This window comes from Melanotaenia boesemani, chromosome 6 (genome assembly GCF_017639745.1).
Source record: "Melanotaenia boesemani isolate fMelBoe1 chromosome 6, fMelBoe1.pri, whole genome shotgun sequence".
Taxonomy (NCBI): Eukaryota; Metazoa; Chordata; class Actinopteri; order Atheriniformes; family Melanotaeniidae; genus Melanotaenia; species Melanotaenia boesemani.
In genome coordinates, this window is record NC_055687.1 from 7,677,587 (window position 1) to 7,701,141 (window position 23,555).

Below are 23,555 nucleotides of genomic sequence, written 5' to 3' on the forward strand. Positions count from 1 at the left end.
TGGAAAAAATTATAAAACTCTTTAAAGAGGGTCATTCATCTCAGACTGTGACAAAAAAAATGTTTGTTCACATACAGCTGTTTCTAAAATCTGGAGAAAGTACAAAGAAAATGGGAAGGTTGTGAAAGGGAAACCTACTGGTAGGCCTGTGAAGACATCAGGGATGAAAATTTAAAGCAGTATGCCTGAAAATTAACAATGTTCAGCACAAAAAAAAAAAAAATCTTGCAGAAAAAGGGTTGCGTCATAACCGTAATTATGATTTTTTTTTTCTTCAAATGAACTCTGGTGATTCTATTATTATTATAATTTTATTTTTTTTTATTTTTTGTCATAGGCAGTAGACAGAGTCAACATCCTCACTGCTCGCAGCAACTAGCACCCCCCTGTCTGACTGAATACTTCTTTTTGAGCTGAACTTCTCATAAAAGATCTCTTTACCCCATGGCTTCCTTAGCACATGTACTTACATGCATGAAGTCTTTTTCTATGGCTTGAAGCCACTTTTTCTGTTAGATTTTATTATGTCAAGGCGCCCCACTGGGGCAAGAGAAGAGACAAGCAGAAAAATAACAAACATCCTTTCTTCCCCTCTGGCTACGGACTTCCTGATTTTGTCCATCATCCCAGAGCAAGGCTGTGCAAAGTTTCAACAAGAAGCTTTGGTGTTTTCATTCCCATTTCACGCAGGTGTGGGCACGCACATGCTTGCATGATTCTAGTACTTGATTTTTCCTGCACCATACATGAAAAGTACATCTAGTAATATGAATCCTGCCAAGATTAATTGTGTTCTTGCCGCTGCAGTACGTTAATGGAAGAACTGTCATCATCAGCTATAGGCTCATGTGGTATTTTTTTTAAATAAGGGAGCATAAATGTTTATTGAGCCCTGGAGGCACGTAAGCAAATCTGACCTCATCTGAGCAGATATAAAGCGTCTGCTTTCAGAGGGAGTACAGATGGAAACTAGCTTCAGCTTGATCTGTAAATCACAAAATCTGCTCCACTCAGTCAAACAGCTGCTGGGTTTCTGTGCACAATTATGATCAGAGATCCTCAACTTCGAATAAACTGCTTGAGTGAAGCTGAATTGCACATATGTAAATTAATTTGCTTCACTTATTGTAACTCTACACAATTTTAAAAACATTTTTTTGTACTTTTGCTCTAGATTTTGTTTAAAGAATTAGTTTTCCTTTCAAATCTTTGCATCTTTTCCCATTCGTTAAACCAACCACTCTGTGACACATAAAGAAATCAGACCTGTTAAGGGGCCTTTGTTGCACCCTTGAAATCAAACTCACACCAGTGTTAAAAGTGTTGCAAAGAGCTCATACAGTCAGAATGACAGAATGTAGAGCAGACACTTGTCCATGAACTCTTTCAAACTTCTTTTATAAGTACACCACATTCTGCTGGTGATTAGGAATTCAGGAGCTCTGAGGGAAGTTGAAAAAACTGTTACAAAAAAAGGGAAAGAAATTTAGGTTAAGAGAGAAAAGCTGAAAGAGTCAAGAGTGGTGTGTATTAGAGTGTCTGTGCGCCACAGAGCAAGAGGTGATTACTTTGTGTTAATCTGGTATCAGCTTTCAACCGTTTGGAGGTTTCCCAGTGTATTACTCATTATCTGCCGACAAGTCTGTTAAATAAAGATTAGACAGGGCGAGTAAAAGGATGCAATATTCCTGATTTTTTCCCATGAAACTCACCTTGCAGAGACAATCTGCCCACCCCACCCCCACCCCCCACCTCCAACGTGCGTATTTCTTCTCACTTTTTACCAGCTGCGCTCCACATTTCAGCCTTTTTTTCCAGAAGATTTAAAATTGAACTATCCTCCTAATTTAAAAGAAGACTATAAAAAAGAAATTGTTTTAGGGTTTTATCTGTCAGGGTTTTCATTTTTTCCAGGAGTCATCACATTTTTTTGATGACCTCACTGATTTCGAGCCATAAGAGGGCACATATTTCCCCATAATTACTTTCTACTTTTTTTTAAAAAAAAAAGAAGAAGAAGAAAATCAATAGATCCATACGACGCGTCCCTGCACTGTAAGTGCACATTGGGTGAGTGCTCCATTTAAAAGGCAGCTCCTCAGCAGTCATGAATCTGATGAGGTCTGTGCAGACGCATTTCATGGCAATGTTCATACCATTTACTGCAACACCATTTTAAAAGAAAATGACCTCCGAGAGAAATACATAACAGATAAAAATACAGCGAGAGCAAAGCAGGCCTGGAAGAGATCACAGATTATTTTGCCCAAATCTAACCACAGATATATTCAGACATTTAAAACATTTTAATTACTGATTAATCTGCTGATTTCAACTGAAAAATAAAAACAAAAAAAAGAGAAAATGTATTCTTTTAGGGTGTCTAATAATCTTAAATTAAAATAAAACTAGATTTAAACCATTTAGTAACTGTGAAAAAAATATTTTTTACATTTTATTTAACAAAACTGCACTTTTGCCTGATGAGTAAAAACAACTCAATAAAATAAACACTCCATGAAAATAGTCATAATGAGCTTTGTGGGTATAGTGGCATACTTTTCTTTGTGCAGGAAAGTCTACACAGTCCACAGCTAAAACCAAGATTATCTTCCACAGGAGACACTAATCCCATCTGAAACACGTTACATGTAAATTAGGATTTTCTGGCTTTTCTTAAAGACATCATGAAACACCTTTGTATGATGCCTGCCTACCGGTTAGTGTGGCATGCCTCGAACGGATTAGAACAATCAGCTGACCATTTAAATCAGACCGCGCCCATGAGGGGGGCATTCTTCAAGTAGCACAAAAATGATTTTGTGACATTAAAAATGTGTTTCTGACCCGTTTTGAAGGCACAGTGACATTCATTGTGTACATTCCTGGAGCTGTCATTGCCCAGTTTGTGAAACCACACTTTGCAACTTTGTGTTCCAGCCTGGAGCATCACATTACAGTTCAGTTTTACTTTACACACTAGCAACTGGATATCAACGCAGTGGCCATTTTTTAATGCACACCATGATGGATTCAGCAAAAAAAAAAAAAAAAAAACGTAACCGTATATTATCACGGAAAAAGAAGAAAAGAGAGGGAATCTAATAATTAATATCTAATATTGCATCCTCATCCTCTTTAGAGAGGGAGAGGATGCAAGATGGATACAGAATTAGCCGTCGTAAGAGGTGGCTCACAAAACAAAGCAGTACAGACCAAAGGGGACATCAGAGCACTGCATTAGAAAAATGCATATATCTTGCGAACTTTCAAACATGCAAATATATCCTTAAATATTCCTAACTCAATTTAAGAGCCTGTAAGTTAGCATAATATCACCTAAAGTCACGACAAATTCATGAATATTTATGTTTAAGTTTGTAACTTTTTATTGATGTTTTAGGTTTTTTCACACTCTGGGCAGTGCCAGAATGACACCCTTTTACCTTAACCATTTGGCAAGTCAGTTAAGGTGTTGTGCAATGAACAGCAAATGAAAGTAAGACAGGAGTAGCAAATGTGCACAAGTGACAAGCAAAAGCATGTCCAAGTCCAAGTATTTATATGCATTTGGTCATGTTGGTCCCCAGCAGACTCAAAGTGTTTGGCGTTAGATATTACAATTGCAAAATCAGTTTCAATAGATCAGAAGTCCCCAACCCTGGTCCTCAAGGCCCACTATCCTGCAGGCATTAGACATCTACCTGCTGCAACACACCAGATTCAAACTAATGGCTCATTAGCAGACTTGTTAAGAGCTTGTCAGAGAGCCATTTAATTTGAATCCGGTGTGTTGCAGCAGGGATTAAATTATTGCATTCAGGGGATCATGTAAACATTTTGGAAGAGATGGCCTTGATATAAGAGGTTTTTGTTGTTGTTTTGTGTTGTTGGGATTGTAGATGTAGCCAGCACTCATGGACAACCACAAATTTGGAATGTGACAAAATGATAGAAAATGCACAAAGTTGAAGCTACTGCTGCTTGTAGCCATTTTGTTAGGAAAGTCTATTGTAATGTCTTGATCATTTCTGGGAAGTTTCTAAATAGTCTCTTCCTTTTGTATGCTTAGCTGACCAGCTACCTGTCAACAGAAAAGATTCTCATGATTACAGCAGTTACTTATTGTTCAGTTAGGAGCACTTCAGTCAAATATACAAGTATTAGGAATAAAACCGTAGAAGTAATGCACTGTGGTTTATACTTGGCTGTTTGGGTCTGTTTTGAGACCTCCCTGCTCTATTATTTGCAAACATGAGATGATCGTGGTTGCAAGAGCAGCAGAGGAAAAACCAAAGAGAACAGACGAGAGCAGCATCAGTTAAGAAAATATGACATTAAGTAAGATAGAGTTTGAAAAGTTTGGGTTGAGTTGGGTTTTAAAGCAGCTTGTGGTTTGAGGGGCAATGGTATGCAGAGAAGAGTAGTTTAAATGAAGAGCTCAGAATGAGGTTTACTATTTAAATCCACAGAAGGGAAACATCTGATTGATCAGCTGATGTGTAGTCTAAAATCTTTTTTTCCCCTATACAAAAATTACCAAATAAAAATTCTCTGACATATTCTTAAAAATTGTGGTGTAAATCTTTGGGCAGACATGTAAATGTCAGCTTTGCTTCTTTATTTGCAATGCTTTACAAAATTACTGCAGCCGAACCTTCTCTGGCTCCAGATTTAACTTTCATTATTCTATAAACAGCACCATGGACATGTTTTGGTAAAAGCTACCATTGTCTTTCTAAGAAGTCTTAAAAGAAGGTCAGACTGGAACGCTGCTCATTCTAAAGAGACACTCAGAGCACCAGAACTATTTGTCATAATTTTGACAGTGTTATTGTGCAATATATGTGGATCCGTAGCTAGATTAAAAGTATTTCTTTGATAAACTACTTTCAGTTTCAGATGTGAATAGATGTCAATATGAATAAGGAGATATGTGCTTTGCATGCAAATTCCTCCCAAAAAATATATATACAATAATAATAACCTGCTCTCAGTTAATGAGTGAACATAGAGTTGTCAACAGGAGATAATAGCGGAGTAGGCAAACTGTCAGCATTAAAATCATGTTATTGCAGGTTACCATATTAATAAAAAGAAAAAAACAAGTGGTATTCTTAACAGAAATATATCCTAAAATTGTAACAGATTAAATAAATAAATCAATCAGCTAGTTTCTGTCTTAATGTCTGCATAACAAATTATATAACTACAGGCCACTTTTTGAGTTACACTTGTCCAATTGCTTATTATCACAAATATCTAACCAGCCAATCACATGGCAGCAACTCAGTGCATTTAGTCATGCTGTCATGGTCAAGATGACTAACTTAAATGCAAACTGAGTATGAGAATGGGGCAGAAAGGGGATTTTGCTGGTCTAAGTATTCCAGAAAGTGCTGATCTACTGGGATTTTCACACACAACCATCTCTAGGGTTTACAGAGAATGGTCTGAAGAAGAGAAAATATCCAGTGAGCAGCAGTTGTCTGGACCAGAATGTCTTGTTGTTTTTCAGAGGACAGTAGTAACTCAAGTACCCACTGGTTCCAACCAAGGTATGCATAATACCATAATACCATCTCTGAACACACAACATGTCCAACCTTGAAGCAGATGGGCTACAGCAGCAGAAGACCACACCGGGTGCCTCCTGCCAGCTAAGAACAGGAAACTGAGGCTACGAAGCAAAATCTTTGAGGAGCTGTTTCCAACATCTGTTGAACCTAGGACACCAAGAATTAAAGCAGCCCCAACAAAAAAAAGAGGTCAAACCTGGTACTAGCATAATGGACCTGATGAAGTGGCCAGTGAATGTATTTTTGTATTTCAATGTGACATGTGACAGAGCCATGAAAAACATTCCCTCCAATTATATTCACAGCATTCATGCAGCTTTAAAAGACTTCTCATAATCAGATATTTCAATCATGTCAATATAATGATAAAAATACAGGGGCATAATCACGAACGTCAGCCCTCATTGTAGCTAACGCTCCTAATTGTAGTCTTGAAGTAGTAATTACTGATTTAACAAAGACAATGACAAGTGTGTAGATTTCAGACATATAACCAGTTCATGAAGAGAGGCAATATTTTTCAATGTCAAGAAAATAAAAGCAAAACCAGTCATTTCTCCTGTTCATACCACAGCAGGAGTCCATCAATGTGACCTTAGAAAGAGTCAACAGCATCTGAAAACCAGTGAGTGCATCACTGGACGCACAAAGAGATGAGCATGAGACTCACAGTGTTGAATCCTGGGAAGAGGCTGACCGCAGAGGCTGAATCCAATGGAATCGGGAGAAATTGCTTCATGCCTAGTGAGGTTTGGACAGCAGGCAGGGTTGGGCGCACCAGGGCAGGCATGAGGCCATTTTGACATGTGTTACCTGTAGGGGGGGAGAGCAAAGGCAACATGTTGAACGGCAGACAGCAGCAGGGGAAGGCGCTCCAGCCAAGATCTTCCAGTTTGCATCCAAATGAACCCTCAGTGAATGTTTCTTAAGCCTGTGTGATGGTTATCACAATTTCCCCTCATGTTATTAGCCCTCATTTCAATTATTTGACATCTCTTCCAGTGAGGCGGCCAAGACAAGACGTTCCTTACATGCAGGGCTCATAATGCAAATGGATTCAAGTTAAATTAGTGCCACTAGTAAAAACAACTTTTTGTGGTTTGGGAAGTAGATTCTGATAGCATGGAAATCCCCTGAAACTCCAGTTTGAGGGGTTTTAATGTTTTACAGCTGGAATAACCTTGAATCTCATAGCCTTGGGGGAATTTCCACCATTCAAAGAGACATTTTTTTAATGGTTTTGAGGGTTTTTCTTTTAATAATTTATTTGAAAACTTCAATAACATAGGACTTTTCAAGGTCACTTTTACAGATTTTACTGCTGATTATTATTATTACGATTATTACATGTTTTACAAGGAACACAAAAGTGGGTAAGTATATTAAGAAAGAAATTTTAATATTCTGTTCAGTAAGTTATTGAGCATTTAAGATCAAATCTAGTTTAAAAAAAAAACAGCATTTATTCTGGTTAATTTTTAAGTTAAAAAAAAATAAATCACCAACTGTACTTTAAAGACTTTATCTTATCTCTATTTAGTCCAGATGTTGTGTGGCTTTTCTTTTTTCCCTTGCAACACAGACCACCTTAGACCAGGTCCAGATGAAAAGCCACACAACATCTGGACTAGATACAGATGGTAAAAATTCTTTAAAACACATTTGTCTGCCTTCCTCTCTCAATATTAAAAAAGAAGATATGAGATGAAAGTAAATTTCAGTGTTTTGTATTGTTGTCATAGGAAGTAACAAAAAGAGCTCAAGGAAACCTAAACATGCTTTTTTATTCAGGGCTTTGATGAGAGCGGTTTACACCTAAAACAGGAAATGACATTACCTGAGTCAGTGGATGAGACCTCGGTCCATTCACAAGTAAGAGTTATTGTTCATCCTACTGAGCCAATGAGTATTTCCCATAGCAGCAACTTAAAATCAGTGTCACTTTTGAATATTTTTTCCCCTTTCTCTAAAACTATGCAAAGTAAATTATTTCACCAATGTAAAAAAGAATAGTGTAAAGACAATTATGTCCTCATCACTATTAGGGGCAGAAGTTTCTTTCATTTTGGCAAATTAAAAAAGCACAGAAACAGATTTGAACCTTTGGACCTTAACTTCTCTACCTCTGTCAGAGCCACAATTACACACCTGGTCTAACTCTGTCACCTTTTGCACACACATTGCAGTTATGTATCCTTGTTCACTTTTACTATTATTACTTAAATGTAACTATTCTGTTTTCTACTTATCTACTTCATCTTATTTTGCTTTTTTTAAATGTATTTTGTATACTATACTTGACTGCTAGGACAACTTAATTTCCCCTTCCTCTATCTATCTATCTTATCTATCTATCTTATCTATCTATCTATCTATCTATCTATCTATCTATCTATCTATCTATCTATCTATCTATCTATCTATCTTAAAGCGTATCTTTGTCATCTTTGTGTATTAAAAGGTGTTTTAAAGCCTCCTGCAGTAACTTCGTTACACAAAGCACACGGCAGACAGGAAAGAAGCAATCGCAGACCTGCCAGTATACTTTTAAAAATATGTAAGGGTGGAAATATTGGTGGAACTACTACATTTTATACTAATTTGATTTAGTGCTAAACTTTGATGGTACAGACAGAATTTGATCATTTGACTGAATATATAAAGAAGATGGGTTATAAATTTACTATTAGAAACACACTGACTGGCAAGGTGTTTATGGTGTTTCTGAAAACACACAACACTTCAATGAGTTTCTAAATGTTGAGAATCTAATTTTGTGCTTGATGTTTAGTGTTTTAAGTTCACAAACTGCACCTCCACCTCTGCAGGGATTTGTAAAACACTGCTCAGAGCATATGAGCAGAGCTTAAAGGGCAAACATTCAGTGAAGAAGCTCTCCAAGGAGCCCAGCCTTTGCACAATCTGTCCTTTCATTTGAGGCCACTGGAATGGAACATGCTCCCTGATAGTCTAAAAACGTGTGAATATAAGTTTTTTTTTCTTTTTTTGATGCTAAAATAGGACAGTAATGTGATCAACAGTGCAAAGACAGTTATATTCTTCTCCCTACATCACCCAAACACAAAGTGGTTTTCTCTTTATATTCATATAAAGTAATGAAACACCCAAGGAAGTATGTAAATGTGTATGTTGTGAGGTTGGAGTTGGCTAGTGGAGTGTCAGGTTGCGTTTGTCTGATCATATCTAACAGAGTAGCACATGTCCACCACAGCAAACAGCTAAATATTGTACAATAAATCTCCTCTGCTATGAAAAAAATGTTGTTGTGCACACATCTTTGACAAATTAAATAAAATAAACCAATTTGAGTTTGATCACATACACTAAACCTGCATTGAAAAAAATATATGTAAAAAGATGTTTTTTTTATTATTATTTTTTGTTCAGTTATGTGAAAAAGGAAATAAAATTCCATCTTTGATATGTCAAGATTTTCTTATTTGTAATAAAAAAAAATCACTTGATATTTATCAGGTCATAAAGTAGCTAAAAATGACCTCAGACGTAACGTGACACATAAAAACTAAACCAAAATGCAGAAGCAGTTTGTAAAACACAGAGTACATCCCATGATTCAGCAGCTTGTACAACCCAGCATCTTACAGCAACAATGTGAAGAAGTAGTTTTCTGTGTGACCTTATCAATATTTTCTATCATTATGGAGGAGTTTTAAATTCACTCCTTTGTCCTACATTGCTTTATAGGCAGCTGTTTATATACAGCTCCCTGAACATCCCACAATAAGGGGATGTTTATTGACTGGACCACTGCAACATATTGGTTCTCTCTTCTTTTTTTTTCAGTCATTCTATTGGAGATTTGCAGTTGTGTTTGGATCATTGTTCTGTTGCATGAATCAATTTAGCTGTCAGACAAATGGCCTCACATTTGGTTGTAGAATATTTTGGTATACAGAGGAGTTTGTGGTTGACTAAAGCCCTGTTTTCATCCAAAGGTCCAGCTTGGGACAGAGCAGTTCGGTTCAGCAAACCCTGATCTCTGTTCTATTTCCACAGCCAACAATACCCTTACCAAACCAGATAGCGATAGATGTGTCAGCTGCATAATAGCGTGATGTCATGGCGGCGTCTTGCTTGAATTATAACAAAAAAGAATGTGATACAGAAACAAAGGAAGAAAATGATGGAAGTCTAGCAGCTTGTCTTCTTATTTCTTGGCCTGTGGCATGTTTATAACAAGAAGAGACAAGGTTCAGATCAGATAATCTCGCCACCTTCCCAGTTCTTGCTCATGGAAAAGCAAAAATGTGTGCCATGTTGTCGTGTACTGGAGCTCTTGGTGGAAACAGGGCTTAAATGGCTTTGGTGTCCAGGACTTGTGGCTGCAAAACAACCAAAAATCATTGATTTTAAGCATTAATTTTAGGGTTCTTTTATTAGTTTTTAAATGTCTTAATGATCTTGGGGCTTCTTATTTATCTGACCTGCTTTTAAAAGACGACCCCTCGCAGACCCTGAGTTCCTCTGAACTTTAAAAAAAAAAAAAAACTTTCAGCAAGGCCTTGTTCCACTACTACGGTGCTCATCTGTAAGGTTTGTGTTTTTAATTAGCAAAAATGGTTGTTTTTGTATGTAAAGCACTTTATGCTTCTTTGTATGAAAATTGTTTTATAAATAAAATTTTATTTGACTTGATTCATAACTGTTTATGTTGCTTTGCAAATTTTATTTTACCAAATTATCTTCATTATGCCTGAATGTAAAGCCCTGTAATGTGAAGATGGCATACTCTCTTTTTCACATGTATGGAAATGTGACGTTTTTTCTCTTAACAGACATTTAACATTTATTTATGCACAATGAGCAAGTTCACATTCTACAATTGCATTCAAGCTAAAAATTCCACAAATTATTGCTATCATAAGGATTTTCTCCAAATATATCAAGGATTATTTCAGATATTCAGTAGTGTAAGGCTTGTAAATGTACAAAATTCAGGTTTTACTGTCTAATAAGATTAAGTTATACAGGTGAACGCTGAAATGCTTCTGTGAAATTTGTCGCTCTAAAAACAGATGCTCTTTTCTACAATTGTCTCTACAAGTGGGTGATGTGGAAAGGCTGCAGCAAGCAGTGCAGCTTTTCTTATAAGATGATTCAATGGCAAGAGAGGCTTGGCCCACACATCTCTAGGAAAAACAAAAGTAAATACTCCACTTTTATTGTCATGTGAGAACACCACGCCAGCGAGCGCTTTCCTAACCACCAGTTGGAAACAGGACAGGGCTGATTTCAACAGAGCAGGACCAAGACAAAAAAAATGGCAGAAAAAACTGTCACAGCCATCCAAAACATTAGGAATTAAAAGGCGATTTCACAAAGCTATAATGAGAAACAGAGGGATGATTTTTTTCTTTCTTTAAAAAAATCACTGCACACGTAACAACAGTGGAACTCTGAAGCAGCAGGCTCCAAAGCGCTGGCAAATACAGCATCAAACCGCCGTCTGGAGACAAATAAAAACAAGGTTTGCCACGTTTCAGTCCCCAGGCAGTGGTTAGGGGTAAATAAAAAGCAAAAGTCATAAAGTCAAGCAGAGAAGTAGGAGAAACCACAAACTGTCCTCCCCCTTTCTCTCACTCCATCTTCTGTCTTCTCTCTCCAGTCGCCGGAGCGCTGCCATCTGTTGGAAAAAGAACACATGCCGTCTCTCATGTGGAGGCACGTCCCACTCCCAACTTCAACAAAGCATGTCCTTCTGCAGGGATCATCCAACCATGCCATCGCTCGACATGCCGGCCTGACGTCAGCCCTCAGGCTCGCCTCACCTTGCTCCGAGCCAAATCCACCATTCATCAGCGCGACGTGCTCAGTCAAAACAGCCCGTTCAAACACACCCGGGCTGATGTGCAGAGTGGGTCTGCAGCGAGATGGAGAGGGACACACTGAAATGTGAATTTGTTGGATAGGGTCATGTTTGGTTTGCTGATTGATAGAAGATGAAATCTGACATGTCACCATGGCTGAGGTCTGGGATTTTTGCCTACTCTGCAACATCACACGTAGCCGATTTGTTCCACCAGTGAACAAGAAATCAAAATATAGTCTTGTTATTCTTCTGTCACAGTGGAGGTATATGAGCAGAACAAATGGGAATCTTTACACCAGTATTTCATATTTCTTATGGTCGATTGCTGATGCAAACAGCAACTTGGGAGCATATTTTTTCCACCTGATTTCAGAGAATATCAAGCGCGCTCTCTGGGAGAATTAACATATTATTATGGCAAGACTTATAATGATGGCTGGCTGATGCAAATATATACAGTATAATGCAATTCAAATGTGTGCACACACTGGGCAAAACAAGAAACAGCTTGCCATATAAAATGTAGATTTTTTTTTTCATATTTACAGTGATAATTATAAACTAAAGATTCACATTACAGGATTTCTGCTGATTTGAAGATGTTTAAATTTAAGGCCTTTATAAGCTAATATCACTGACATGCCAATACTGTCACATCCCCCCACAAATAAGTATGATCCTTTTTTTATTTAAAAAAAATGCCTTTTGAGTGTGTTTTATCATTTCAAATAAGAGTTTGAAAAATTGTTAGTTTGTGTAGAGATTAAAATATGTAATATATTCCTTCTGAATGCATTTTTATGTTAAAACATTCAATCTAATTGAATGCAGAGGCAGAAATTTACTAAGATGAGCAAATGGTCACATAGTTGCTCATTAGAAATAATGTCCAGGTCTGTAGGATATTTCTTAAATGACCAAGTAAGTCCATCAAAAAGCAGAGCAAATCAGTATAAAATTAACATTAAGTGGACATATTGATAAGCCTGTAACTTACAAAACACAAACACGGTGCTTGTTTCTTCAAAAAGCCACGCATGCATTACTTGTTCAGTTAAAATATTTAAAATAAACTGTTTAGCTCAGATGGAGAAAAGTAAAAAAAAACTCAACAACTATCATAAGACTTCATTCCTTAATTTGACTACATTTAAATTTGTTTCTATTTTCAAAGGTCACAACTGATTAATACACAAGATAAAGGAAGCATTTCTATAACTAAAAACAATAAAATAGGAAAATCTTTTGGACATATAGCATTCAGTTTTCACCATACATACAGATATCTCCATAAACTTTTATTATTCCAAAAAACAGAATGAATGTGAATATAAACCTGCACTGCCTCACTGCATGCTCACATTGAATAGTGCTGCAGTCCTCTGCACATGCAGACAAAACAGGTGAAAAGTTACTGAAATCGCATCTGTTGATGAAGCAAAACAAACAAAAACAAAACGACAGAAAAAAAAGAAAGACCTGCAAAAAAGTTTAGAATAGCAGGTATTTGCATAACTTTGCTTAGTCAGATATTCCAGATCCTTCTAGATTCCCATCAGTCAGTCATGAAGAATGTGGGATTCAGTCTGATCTTCTGGTTTTTAAAACAATTGTATGGAGAATTTCTCCCTGAACACATCTTCTGACTGCCAGGGTTGCACAATACCTGTACATCCTTCACCCAATTTGAGCCACATTGAGTACACATTACAGGCTTTCTCGGCCGGTAAATAAGGGCATAATCGTCATTAGATTGCTTGGTAAACAATGCTCAGTAAATAAGTCACCAGGATTCATTTAAATTAGTGAAGAAAACTCCCATAAATATAAAGTCAACATGCGTTAAGTTACTGTTGTTCCTGGGTATTAAATTCTGACGGTGAAACCGGAGTGTTCTCATTTCTTTTTTATTATAACCTGGTGTCTGCTTCCTCCTGCAGTGTCCTGGCAGCTACCATCAACGTCGGCATTGCACTGATGCAACTTCTTTTTATTTTAGTTGTTTATGAGTTGAGTTGGGAGTCACTTGTATTCTTGTTTTTGGTTTTGGTTCTTTGGGTTAGCTTTGGATTTTAGAGCCAGGGGAGCAGCCCAGGTCCTACGACCCATTGTGTGGCAGATTTGCAATTAGCTCCCATCTTTTTGGTCAGGGCTACCTTCTCCCTCATGATTCTAGTATTATTAAAGTTCTTTTGAAAAGTTGCTGCTTTGTGGTGGTCTTAGATGTGTGGTTCCATTATTTGAGCCTTTTTTCATTCAGGGATCATAGCATATTTGGGGGCTCGTCCGGGAGTTTGTTTTTATATTTGTAGTCTGGCTTTGTGGTGATGCAGGCCTTTTTTATACTTTTGGTTTTGTTTGTTTTTTTACGTTTTGTGGTTTAAACTAGTTTTCTGTCTCTACATGATGAAGCTCCACTTCTAACTGGCAGAGCTCAGAATTGGGCTCAATCAGCACCACTGGCACAGAGACAAAACACGAGATAAAACTCATTTGCCAGTCAGGATAAAAAGCGGATATAATGATTTTTTTTTTTTTTTTTACTGTTCAGACAAAGGAACTCTGGTAGTCCCATTCTCAGTTTTGGTTCTTTAGGTTAGTTTTGGATTTTAGGCTAAGGTGCAGTCCAGATCCTACAACCAATCACCTGGCTGTTTTGCAGTCTGCTCACATCTTTCGTTTTTTTCTGGCCAGGGCTACCTTTTCTCTTATGATTTTGGTCATGTTAAAGTTCTTTTGAAACGTTGCTGCTTGGTGATGGTCTGATGTGTTATAATTTCTCTTTTTGAGCCTTTACTTCATTCAAGGATTGTAACAACACCAAAATGGAAGTTGGACCAAGCACAAAGCCTTAGTGAATCTATTCCATTCTCTGCAGGACTTGTGATGTAACAAATGCGGTAGAATGAATTTGTACATCATGTTCTCAGTACTGGATATTAAAAATCATGTTGCCAACACAACAAATTAGTTCCTTAAAATGATCCCTTCAAGTATGTTTGCATCAGCATCTTAACATGCTGATGTGTAATTTGTTATCTACCATATTTGTACCTTTACATATAATTTTTTTGGTCAACATTTACTAATTAGCATTAAACAGAAGAGAATGAATGCCTGAGCTAAAATATATACACTTCTCACACTCCAAATCATGAATGTCAACCTAAACAAGGACAAGTCTGAGGAATTCATCCTCTTTGGACAATGAATATTTATGTCAGACATCATACCATGCTATTCCATAATTATTTAACTGTTTTAGTCTGGAGTGCAGTGATGAACTGACATTGTTTCACACACAGAAAATGTAGAGCTATGCTGCTTCTATGACTTAAAAAAAAAGAGCAGCAACTAAACTACAGCTGTCAGATCAGTATAAAGTGGAAGGTTACATATTTGAAGTATGAAGTAGTGCTTAACATCTAACCCTTTAATCTCCAACAGTGTCAGGCTGTTCAAGAGGGAAAGAGTTAAATGCATGTGTTCATTGTCCTCTAGTATGAAAGGTAACAACAATCACAATTCAACCAACATGCTCAAACACATGAGCACATTCCAACAGGTCTCTTAAGCTTGAACATCTGTCACCACGAGCAGAGGGGCAGAATATAAAGGCTGAACAGGAAAACCAGTCCCTGGCTGATAAATTGAACTTTAACCCTGAAACCTGAGCACCAAACTGACCTCGCAGTGCTCCAGCTCTCAGGCAGAAAATGTCCGTTTTGGACGCTTTTGCAAATAAATACAAATGGCACAAAAGATTAGCAGTTTGTAAAGAACTGTCACTGCTGAAAGCGTTTTAGGCTATAAATGTTAATATTTGGGTTATGCTGACATCTTATAAATCCTGACTCCACCAGGTGGACTGCGTCTCTGCAGCTGACAGCGTCATCTACTTTGCATTGAGAGTCACTTAAGAGAGCGGTTTTGTCTCAAAAGGTCTGCAGTTCACAATCATTAAATGGGTACGTGACTGCCTGAGCAGCTCAGGAGTTTTGTCTTCAGACTGTCTTGCAGTTTAGTTTTCTGTCAGGTATATTTATTCAGTTGATTAAAATGAAGGTAATCAAGGACAGACAAAGCCAAACAAATTGAACACTGAAAGGTCAATGGAAAAGGAAGCCTAGTTGTATGTCAGACTGTTAGCTTGCAAACAAGCAACCTCTCCAGAGCTGATCTGTTTACACAGTGAGTGGAGTTTTGTAGCTGAGACTGCTTACTGTCAGCTTCCCATCCAAGCACAGACACAAGTATGCGATGGCTAAAATGGAAGATTTATAAGTGGCTGGGGCTGTTAAATGTTTGTCTATGCAAATTATAACCACAGATTTGTACATAACGCGTTTTAGGCTGCACAGAAAGCTGTGAATGGGGCTTTTTTTTCTGTGGCTCAACTAATTTCAGTTGTTCAAATGAAATATTTTGGATACGATCACAGCCTGATTTACCTGCCAGAAAAATCAAGATGGGTGGTAAAATGTGTGATTTTTTACACAATGTCCATGAGACTCAGTAGTATCAGAACATGTGATAACATAAACATAATAAAAATGCATCATTCAGGACAAAAATAGTCCACAGTGGGTCAAATTTAAGTGAATGTGGCCCTCACATCTTAACAACTTTTAGTTGCATTGTTTTGGTTTTGCTACGTTAGTGTTCAGATTTTCCTTACCTGCAGTCTCAGCAGCATAATTTTTAATCCTCAACAGGAAGTTTTAAACCAACTCTGCACTACGTCCACAATTACCCGCAGCCAGGCAATGTCTGCAGTTAGTTAGAGGACATATAACAGCTAAAGAAGCACATAACCCTCAGGCACTGGTGGAAATTAAAGCTAAGTTTAAAGGCGAGTGAATATTGCATTTGCATCCGTCAGCATTTCTTGTGTCACAACTCCAAAGGCAACATAATATAGTCCAGCTTTCGCTTAAACATGATGCTAATGAATCAAAGCATGAACTAGCTAACATACATTAAAAATTGGACTTTTAGAGATGCCTTTTGCCTGATTTGCCTGTCATATCATGTTGTAGAACTGAGACAAAATCTGACTTCTCGAAAGTAAATAAATTAATAAAAGATTTACTCCCCTGGACGTTGGTTATCTATTCTCGTCCTGCCACCAAAGACCAGGAGGTTGATTTTGAGGAGTATGCTGTGACTGTTTCGAGCTACATTCAAAAATGTATGGAGGATGTCCGTGAAACAAAATGCATTACAGTAAGGGCAAATGAGAAACCGTGGATGACTACAGAGGTGCGAGCCCTGCTGAGACAAAGAGACTCTGCTTTTAAATCTGGAGACACAGATGCTCTCAGAATAGCAAGAGCCAGGCTGAACAAAGCAGTCAGACTTGCTAAAAGGGCCCACGGTCATAAAATCCAAGATCATTTTCAGGACCACAGGGATAGTAGGAGACTGTGGCAGGGAATCAAATCTGTTATGGACTACAAGATCCCTCCCCAACCCTGTGATGAGAACATCCCCTTCCTGAATGAACTCAATAATTATTTTGGACGGTTTGAGGCACTTAATAATACACCTGCAGTGAAGGCCACTCCACATCATGAGGAACAGGTACTGTGTCTTGATCCAGCCGGACTCTAAGGAGGATCAAACCAGGAAAATCTGCTGGTCCCGATCAGATACCAGGCCGAGTGCTCAAGGAGTGTGCAGAACAACTGACGGATGTCCTTACAGACATATTCAACATCTCCCTGCGTCAAGCTGTTGTGCCTTCCTACTATAAAGCCTCTGCAATCATCCCGGTTCCGAAAAAACCCACAGTAACAACTTTGAATGACTATTGCCCAGTAGCCCTAACACCCATAATTATGAAGTGCTTCGAAAGGCTGGTCAAAGGTCACATCACCTCCATCTTACCCTCTTCACTCAACCCACTTCAATTTGCATATCACCCAAACCGCTCCACTGAAGATGCCATATCCACTGCACTCCACCTGTCCCTGGAATACCTTGAAAATAAAAACACAATGGTTCGAATGCTGTTTGTGGATTTTAGCTCAGCCTTTAATACCATCATCCCACAGCATCTGATCAACAAACTGGGTCCACGTGGACTGAACACTTCCCTGCAAAATTGGACACTGGACTTCTTAACAGACAGGCCTCAATTTGTACGGTGAGGGAATAATAGGTAAGACACCATCACGCTGAGCACAGGCTCTCCACAGGGGTGTGTTCTCAGCCCCCTACTGTTCACCCTGATGACCCACGATTGTTGTGCTAAGTACGACACAAACCACATCATCAAGTATGCGGATCACACAACAGTGGTGGGTCTCATCCAGGAGAGCGAGGAGAAGCACTACAGAGAGGAGGTGAAACTTTTTGTAGACTGGTGTAGCAGTAACAACCTGCTCCTGAATGTAGAGAAAACCAAAGAACTGGTGATCGACTTCAGGAGGAAACGGCCCGTGCACACCCCGCTCTACATCAAGGACACTGCTGTAGAGATCTTAACACACACCAAGTTCCTGGGGGTCCACATAGCTGACAACCTCACCTGGTCGCTGCACGTCTCCTCCAGTGTAAAAAAGGCTCATCAGCGACTGCACTTCCTGCAGAGGCTAAAGAGAGCACACCTCAGCCCATCAATCCTCACCACCTTCTATAGAGGCACCATTGAGAGTGTGCTAACCAGCAGTATCTCTCTGTGGCATGAGAGCAGCAGTGCCTCAGATAGGAAGGCACTGGGGAGAGTGGTGAGGTCAGATGAAAAAATCATTGGGGTCACACTGCCACCCGTTGGGGACCTGGCGAGGCAACGCTGCCTGTCGAGGGCAATAAGAATCACCAGGGATCCCACTCACCCCTCTCATGGACTGTTCTCTCTCCTACCCTCAGGAAGAAGATATTGCAGCCTGCCATGCAGAACGGTGAGGCTCCATGATAGCTTCTACCCAACTGCCAACAGATCTATGCCAAAACATGCCAAAACATCTATGATGTTATGTTGAATGACAATAAAGGAATCTATCTATCTATCTATCTATCTATCTATCTATCTATCTATCTATCTATCTATCTATCTATCTATCTATCTATCTATCTATCTATCTATCTATCTATCAAGGCTGTGTTTAACGATGCATTGCATACAGCATCAGTGGACAGAGTGTGTTTGGCCACTGTATCGCCCTGTGCCTCAGACTCTGACCGTCCTCTGTGTTGCCCTTCCTGAAGGATCCATGTATTTGGGCTCCAGCGATTTTTCCTCCTGCGGCAGTATGTTGAGAGAGGGGAGGGAGAGTAAAAATGATGTCTGGAGGACGCCGAGTGGCATTAATAATTAATCATCTTGGGTTGCTCTCCTCAACCTTCTGCCTCCTCTTGCTGTCCTGAACCTGGCGGCTCCTCAGATAAGATCTGTCCAGAGAGGATGAGAGTCCAAAGAGGCTCATAATAAAAAGATTGCTTTTGCACCGCCATCCATTTCCCTCAGCAAATACAAATCCAATTATTAGATAAATCTGAATTCCACTGGATCTCTTTCATATGCTGATGATGTTCCAGATGTGATTAATTTTCATGGAGTTGCTGATTGTATTTGTTGACCCATAACATGCTGGGAGATCAGTACTTTGCTTCAAGCTGGGGGGGTAAAATCATTTCACCCCTATTAAAATGAACAACGTGAGTACAAAGGGTGGCTTTAAAACACTCTGAAAGCTACACTTTCACTGATTTTCCAATTAACCTTAACAGGATAAACTCTGAATTCTTTGGAAATGTAATGAACCTCTCTAGCATACATTTTGCTTGTCGCTATCCCCTTCACATTAGCATACACTAGTTGTCGCTACAATCATTGGTGCAGCTTACTAATAAACACAGCCATTTATGAATTGGCTCCAACGATCCCTTCTCATGCGCTCTGCCATATGATGTTCAATTTTATAAATCACACACACACACACACACAAAAACAACAACAGCGTTTGGGAAACACAGTAGATAGATTACTTTACCTCAACGCCACTAATAGCTTACATGATTGCAGGACACACTTAACATCTATTAAGCTGCTCAGTCACAGTTCATTGACTGCCTGGATTTTGATGTATGAAAGGCGAAAATTTCTGTTTGATCTGCTTTTTCATTTTCTCTGACCCTGGTGTTCTGTTTCACAGACTCGGATAAATCGCTCGATATAAATCACTTGAACAGAAAACATGTTCCTCTTAAAACAGCAGCTATTCAGAGCTGGTGAACAAACGCTGTTATGAATCTTTTAAGGGATAGCATCTTTCTCTCCCCCCCCCTGCAGTGCATTTGTGCACTCAGGACTGCATTCGTAAATGCAAAAATGATGCACATCCTGTACACAGATGGTGACCTTTACCATCCTTTTGTTTTGTTTTGAGCCAAGTGGTGGAGATAAGACAGGTTTTAGTACTTTGTCAGACAAAAATGCAGAAAAAACAGGCATCACCGGCTATAGAAACCTATCTGAAGTGTTTTGTGGTTGAAGGCCAGAGAGCTTTTCCTCTTTCACTTCTCATCGTGTTGGGTTAAACGGGCCCTATGCTCCAAACCCATCCATCCAAACACACCGGCACCACCTTCATTTTCTTTTTGCTTTCCAGCAGTTTCACACCTGAGCGACATTGGCAGTGGATCTCAAAGAGCTGAAGCTGTCTCTGAACCTGACAGCTTATTCATTTATATGCTCCCAGCCCTCTTTTCCTTTTCTCTCCCCAACCTCCTCCTCTGCGCATGGCAAAGCAAGAGAAAATCCCTGTTACTTTAGATCACTTTAATCCCTGGGATATACATATATAAATAAATAAAAAAGAGCCTTTCATTTAACAAATCACCCCCTCAGAACTCCAGATCTGTGTGTAATTATTCCTCCGATGTAAGCCAGCCGTGAGAAGAGCTCTTGACTAAAAGCTGCACACACATTAAGTCTTCCAGAGCCTCCTCCAGAGTGTTCCAAAAAAACCATTGGAAAGGGCCTACCTACAGTTTTTTTTTCAATATCCTACTTTTAATATAACGTTTCTCTGAACAGTCTGACTTTATTTGGATTCCTGCAGACAGTGGGTTGGTTGAATAGCTAAAGACAAATCCAAAGCCTGTTTACTTAAATCAACCCAAGCACTGCAAAGTTTACCTGAGGAGCAGGTTCATTCTACATTAAGAAGCTCTTAGTGAGCAACCACAGCACCAATCCATATTTTTAAGGTTCCACAACAAGCAACTGTCCAGCTGGATCACATTTACATTTAGAAGAGAGCATAATGTGCACTTATCTCAGAATTTGACTGTGATAAAGCACATGCAGCGAACACACACACACACACACACACACATACAAAAAAAAGGGGGAAAGAAACAAGAGGTCTCCTAGGTGAGCAACTTCACGCTCTTTTTCTCTAATGGAAACCAGTTCTACTGCCCATGCTTTTAGTATCTACAACCCACACACAGGAATGACTTTGGACAGACACACACCTGGGGATACGATGATGGATGTAAACAATATACAAGCAGACATTTAACACAAACACACTCACCAAAGAACATGCTGCTGCTCTCCATAGCTCCTCAAGCTCGGGGGTTTGCTGTATTTCCTCTCTGGTGCCCTGCCAGTGCGTGTGCGTCCATGGGCAGCCTATGCATGTCTCATACACTCCTCAGGGGTGTGTGTGTCTGTGCATGTGTGTTTAGTCCAACAGCAGCGTCAATGACCAGTCTGCATGCTGCGCTGTGCACGCCGCTGCTGTCTGAGGAGCTCCGTATCTGCCTCTCTGGCTCTCCTCGTACTGGTCCTCCTTGCCTCTTTCGTCCCCTCCCCTCCGCTTTAGCTCTTCCCCTCCTCCCTCCTCCTCCCCCCTCCTCCCTGGCCCCTCCACACGCCGATTCCCTTCGCCTCTTTCTTTTCACTCTCCGAGGTGTCTATCTACATTTTCCAGCAGCAGCCTCGTCTCCACAAATGTCTTTTCTCTCTGTCACTTTCTACTTGTCTCATCTTTGTTTTATGTGTCAACCGAGCCTCTCCTTGTCTCTCTCACTTCTTGGTTTTCTCCGCTGTCACTCCTTTATTTGATCTTCTTCCATCCCCAGCGTGCTTTTTTCTCTTCTTTTTCTTTTTCATTTATTTGCACTGTTCGCGTTTCTATCTTTCTTTTTCTTAATTCACATATTCTTGTTCTCGTTTTGCATCTTTTTTCCTTCGTCTGTTTACCTGAATAAATATGGGGCAACGTGATCTTATGTATCAAAAGTTTTGAGAAAGCATCTCCCAGATCAGGTATTTCAGAAGTGCAACTTTTGGATGCTAAAGCAGCACTACCAGTTTAAAAGAGTAGAAAGGTCAATCAACAGTTGCTCGGTCTGTGAAGCCTTTAAACATCTCTCGGCTCGTTGGTTTGCCCTTGTAGCTCAAAATTTACCATTTTGGTTTGCTTTACCTGTTATTTTTCAGCCTTGCCTGCCACCACATGGTCTGGACCAAAAAAATGAAAAGAATTTTACTGTTTTTCAAGGGCAGTGGCTCCTATTATAGAGCAGCATGTAAATGTTTGAACAAGCCTAATTAATGTTCCTCTTATAAATAAGAGGAGTGTAAATAGCCACACAAAGAAACTTTATTTTTTTTTGCCAAAGGATAAAAAGCTTCAAGATTTAATATTACATGTAATTTTCACAAGACTGTCAAAAAGATTGAAAGTTATATCAGATCATCCTCAAGTTTAAAAAAGATTTTTGGGGCGCTGTCAAAAACATTTGCCACTATAGACCAGGGATCACTAACTCCGAAGCTCATGAACCAGGTTCTGCAGGTTTTAGATGTTTTCCTGCTGTAAATTAAATGGTTCTCCAACAGCTTGTCAAGCTCTGCACCAGCCTCTTAGGGTGCATTCACACCAGCTTTTTGATTTGAATTTGAGTCATCTTCATTTGGGGTGTGTTAAATGCGCAAACAAATTCTGACAATATTACGAAATTTTATAGAATTTTGTAAGAAAGGAGCAGAATCGGAACGCCTATAAACGCAAGTCTTGGTCTGTTTCAATTGGACCAAATACAGAAAGCAGACTATAAAACAATATGCATTGTGGATTCAGCGCACGGCATTATGGGTAAACAAAACCAAAACATACGTGCATGTGTGGCGATAGGCGGGTCTACACGGGAGAAATAGCTCGTGGTCAGATGTGGAAGAATTTGTTTCTAATAGGAATCAGATTTTGGTGCAGTGCTGCCTCTGGCCAAGAGTTGAACAGGTTATTTAAAAGGTCTGTTTCACTTGAGAATGAAATGTTGCACCCCCATATTAACCCAAGTCTCCAGTCGGACTGAGTCTAGTGGATTATCCTGATGTGAATGCACCCTTAATGATCCATTAGTCTGAGTCAAATGTGTTGCAGCTGAGAAACATCAAAACCTGCAGGACACCGTCCCGAGAGGTCCGGAGTTGGTGATCCTGCTATAGATCATGTACTCAATACTCATAATTTTGGATTTAACACCAATGTTTGTAATTGTTTTAGAAACTACCTAGAATAGATTAGATCAATTTTATTGTCAGTCCAAAGCCAGTGACAGAAATCCCTCTTTGACACAGTTATCATAAATACAGCAATACAACACATTCAAACTCAAAGCTTTTCACTTTCATTTGTTAGTGAAGACACATGTGAAGGGTTGTGGCAGGTAGAGGTAGCCAGCAACCTCTGTTCCTTCTTTTGTGTAACTTGCATTTTTTCTGTTGTGTATTATCACAGTGGGTGGCGGTAAAGAGGTGAATCACCACATACTATTAATAAACGGAAATAAAATAAACGGAAACTTACATAGACAGCTGCTGAGTGGATAAATGCCAGTCACTACATTCCTCATCACGACCTTCTTTCTCTTTGTACTTCTTTCCTCCTGAATTTGCAAATTAGCTCTGCAGGTGTGTTGTCAGTGTGGAATCAAAATAAGACTTTATTGCCAAGTAAATTTGCACATACAAAGAATTTGCCTTGGGATGGGGGTGCTAAAACAAAGACAAGATAAAAACAAACACAAATAGTATTTACAAGGCATCAAGGTATAACAGCATAAAAAGTTACACATATAAAAAAAAGTCTTTACACATCAGA

At 39.1% G+C, this 23,555-nt stretch overlaps 1 protein-coding gene across 2 annotated transcripts in view; it reads right to left on the minus strand.

Moving 5' to 3' along the window:
• Nucleotides 1–21,211, minus strand: part of znf385d (zinc finger protein 385D) — a 101,754-nt gene extending 80,543 nt beyond the window's left edge. For both annotated transcript variants that reach the window (XM_041988787.1, XM_041988786.1), the window contains exons 1-2: nt 20,979–21,211; nt 6,250–6,392 (exon numbers count right to left, since the gene is read on the minus strand). In XM_041988787.1, coding sequence (XP_041844721.1) covers nt 6,250–6,392; nt 20,979–21,003 — 168 coding nt within the window. In that variant the 5' untranslated portion in view covers nt 21,004–21,211. The remainder of the gene's footprint in view (nt 1–6,249; nt 6,393–20,978) is intronic.
• Nucleotides 21,212–23,555: the final 2,344 nt, after the last annotated feature.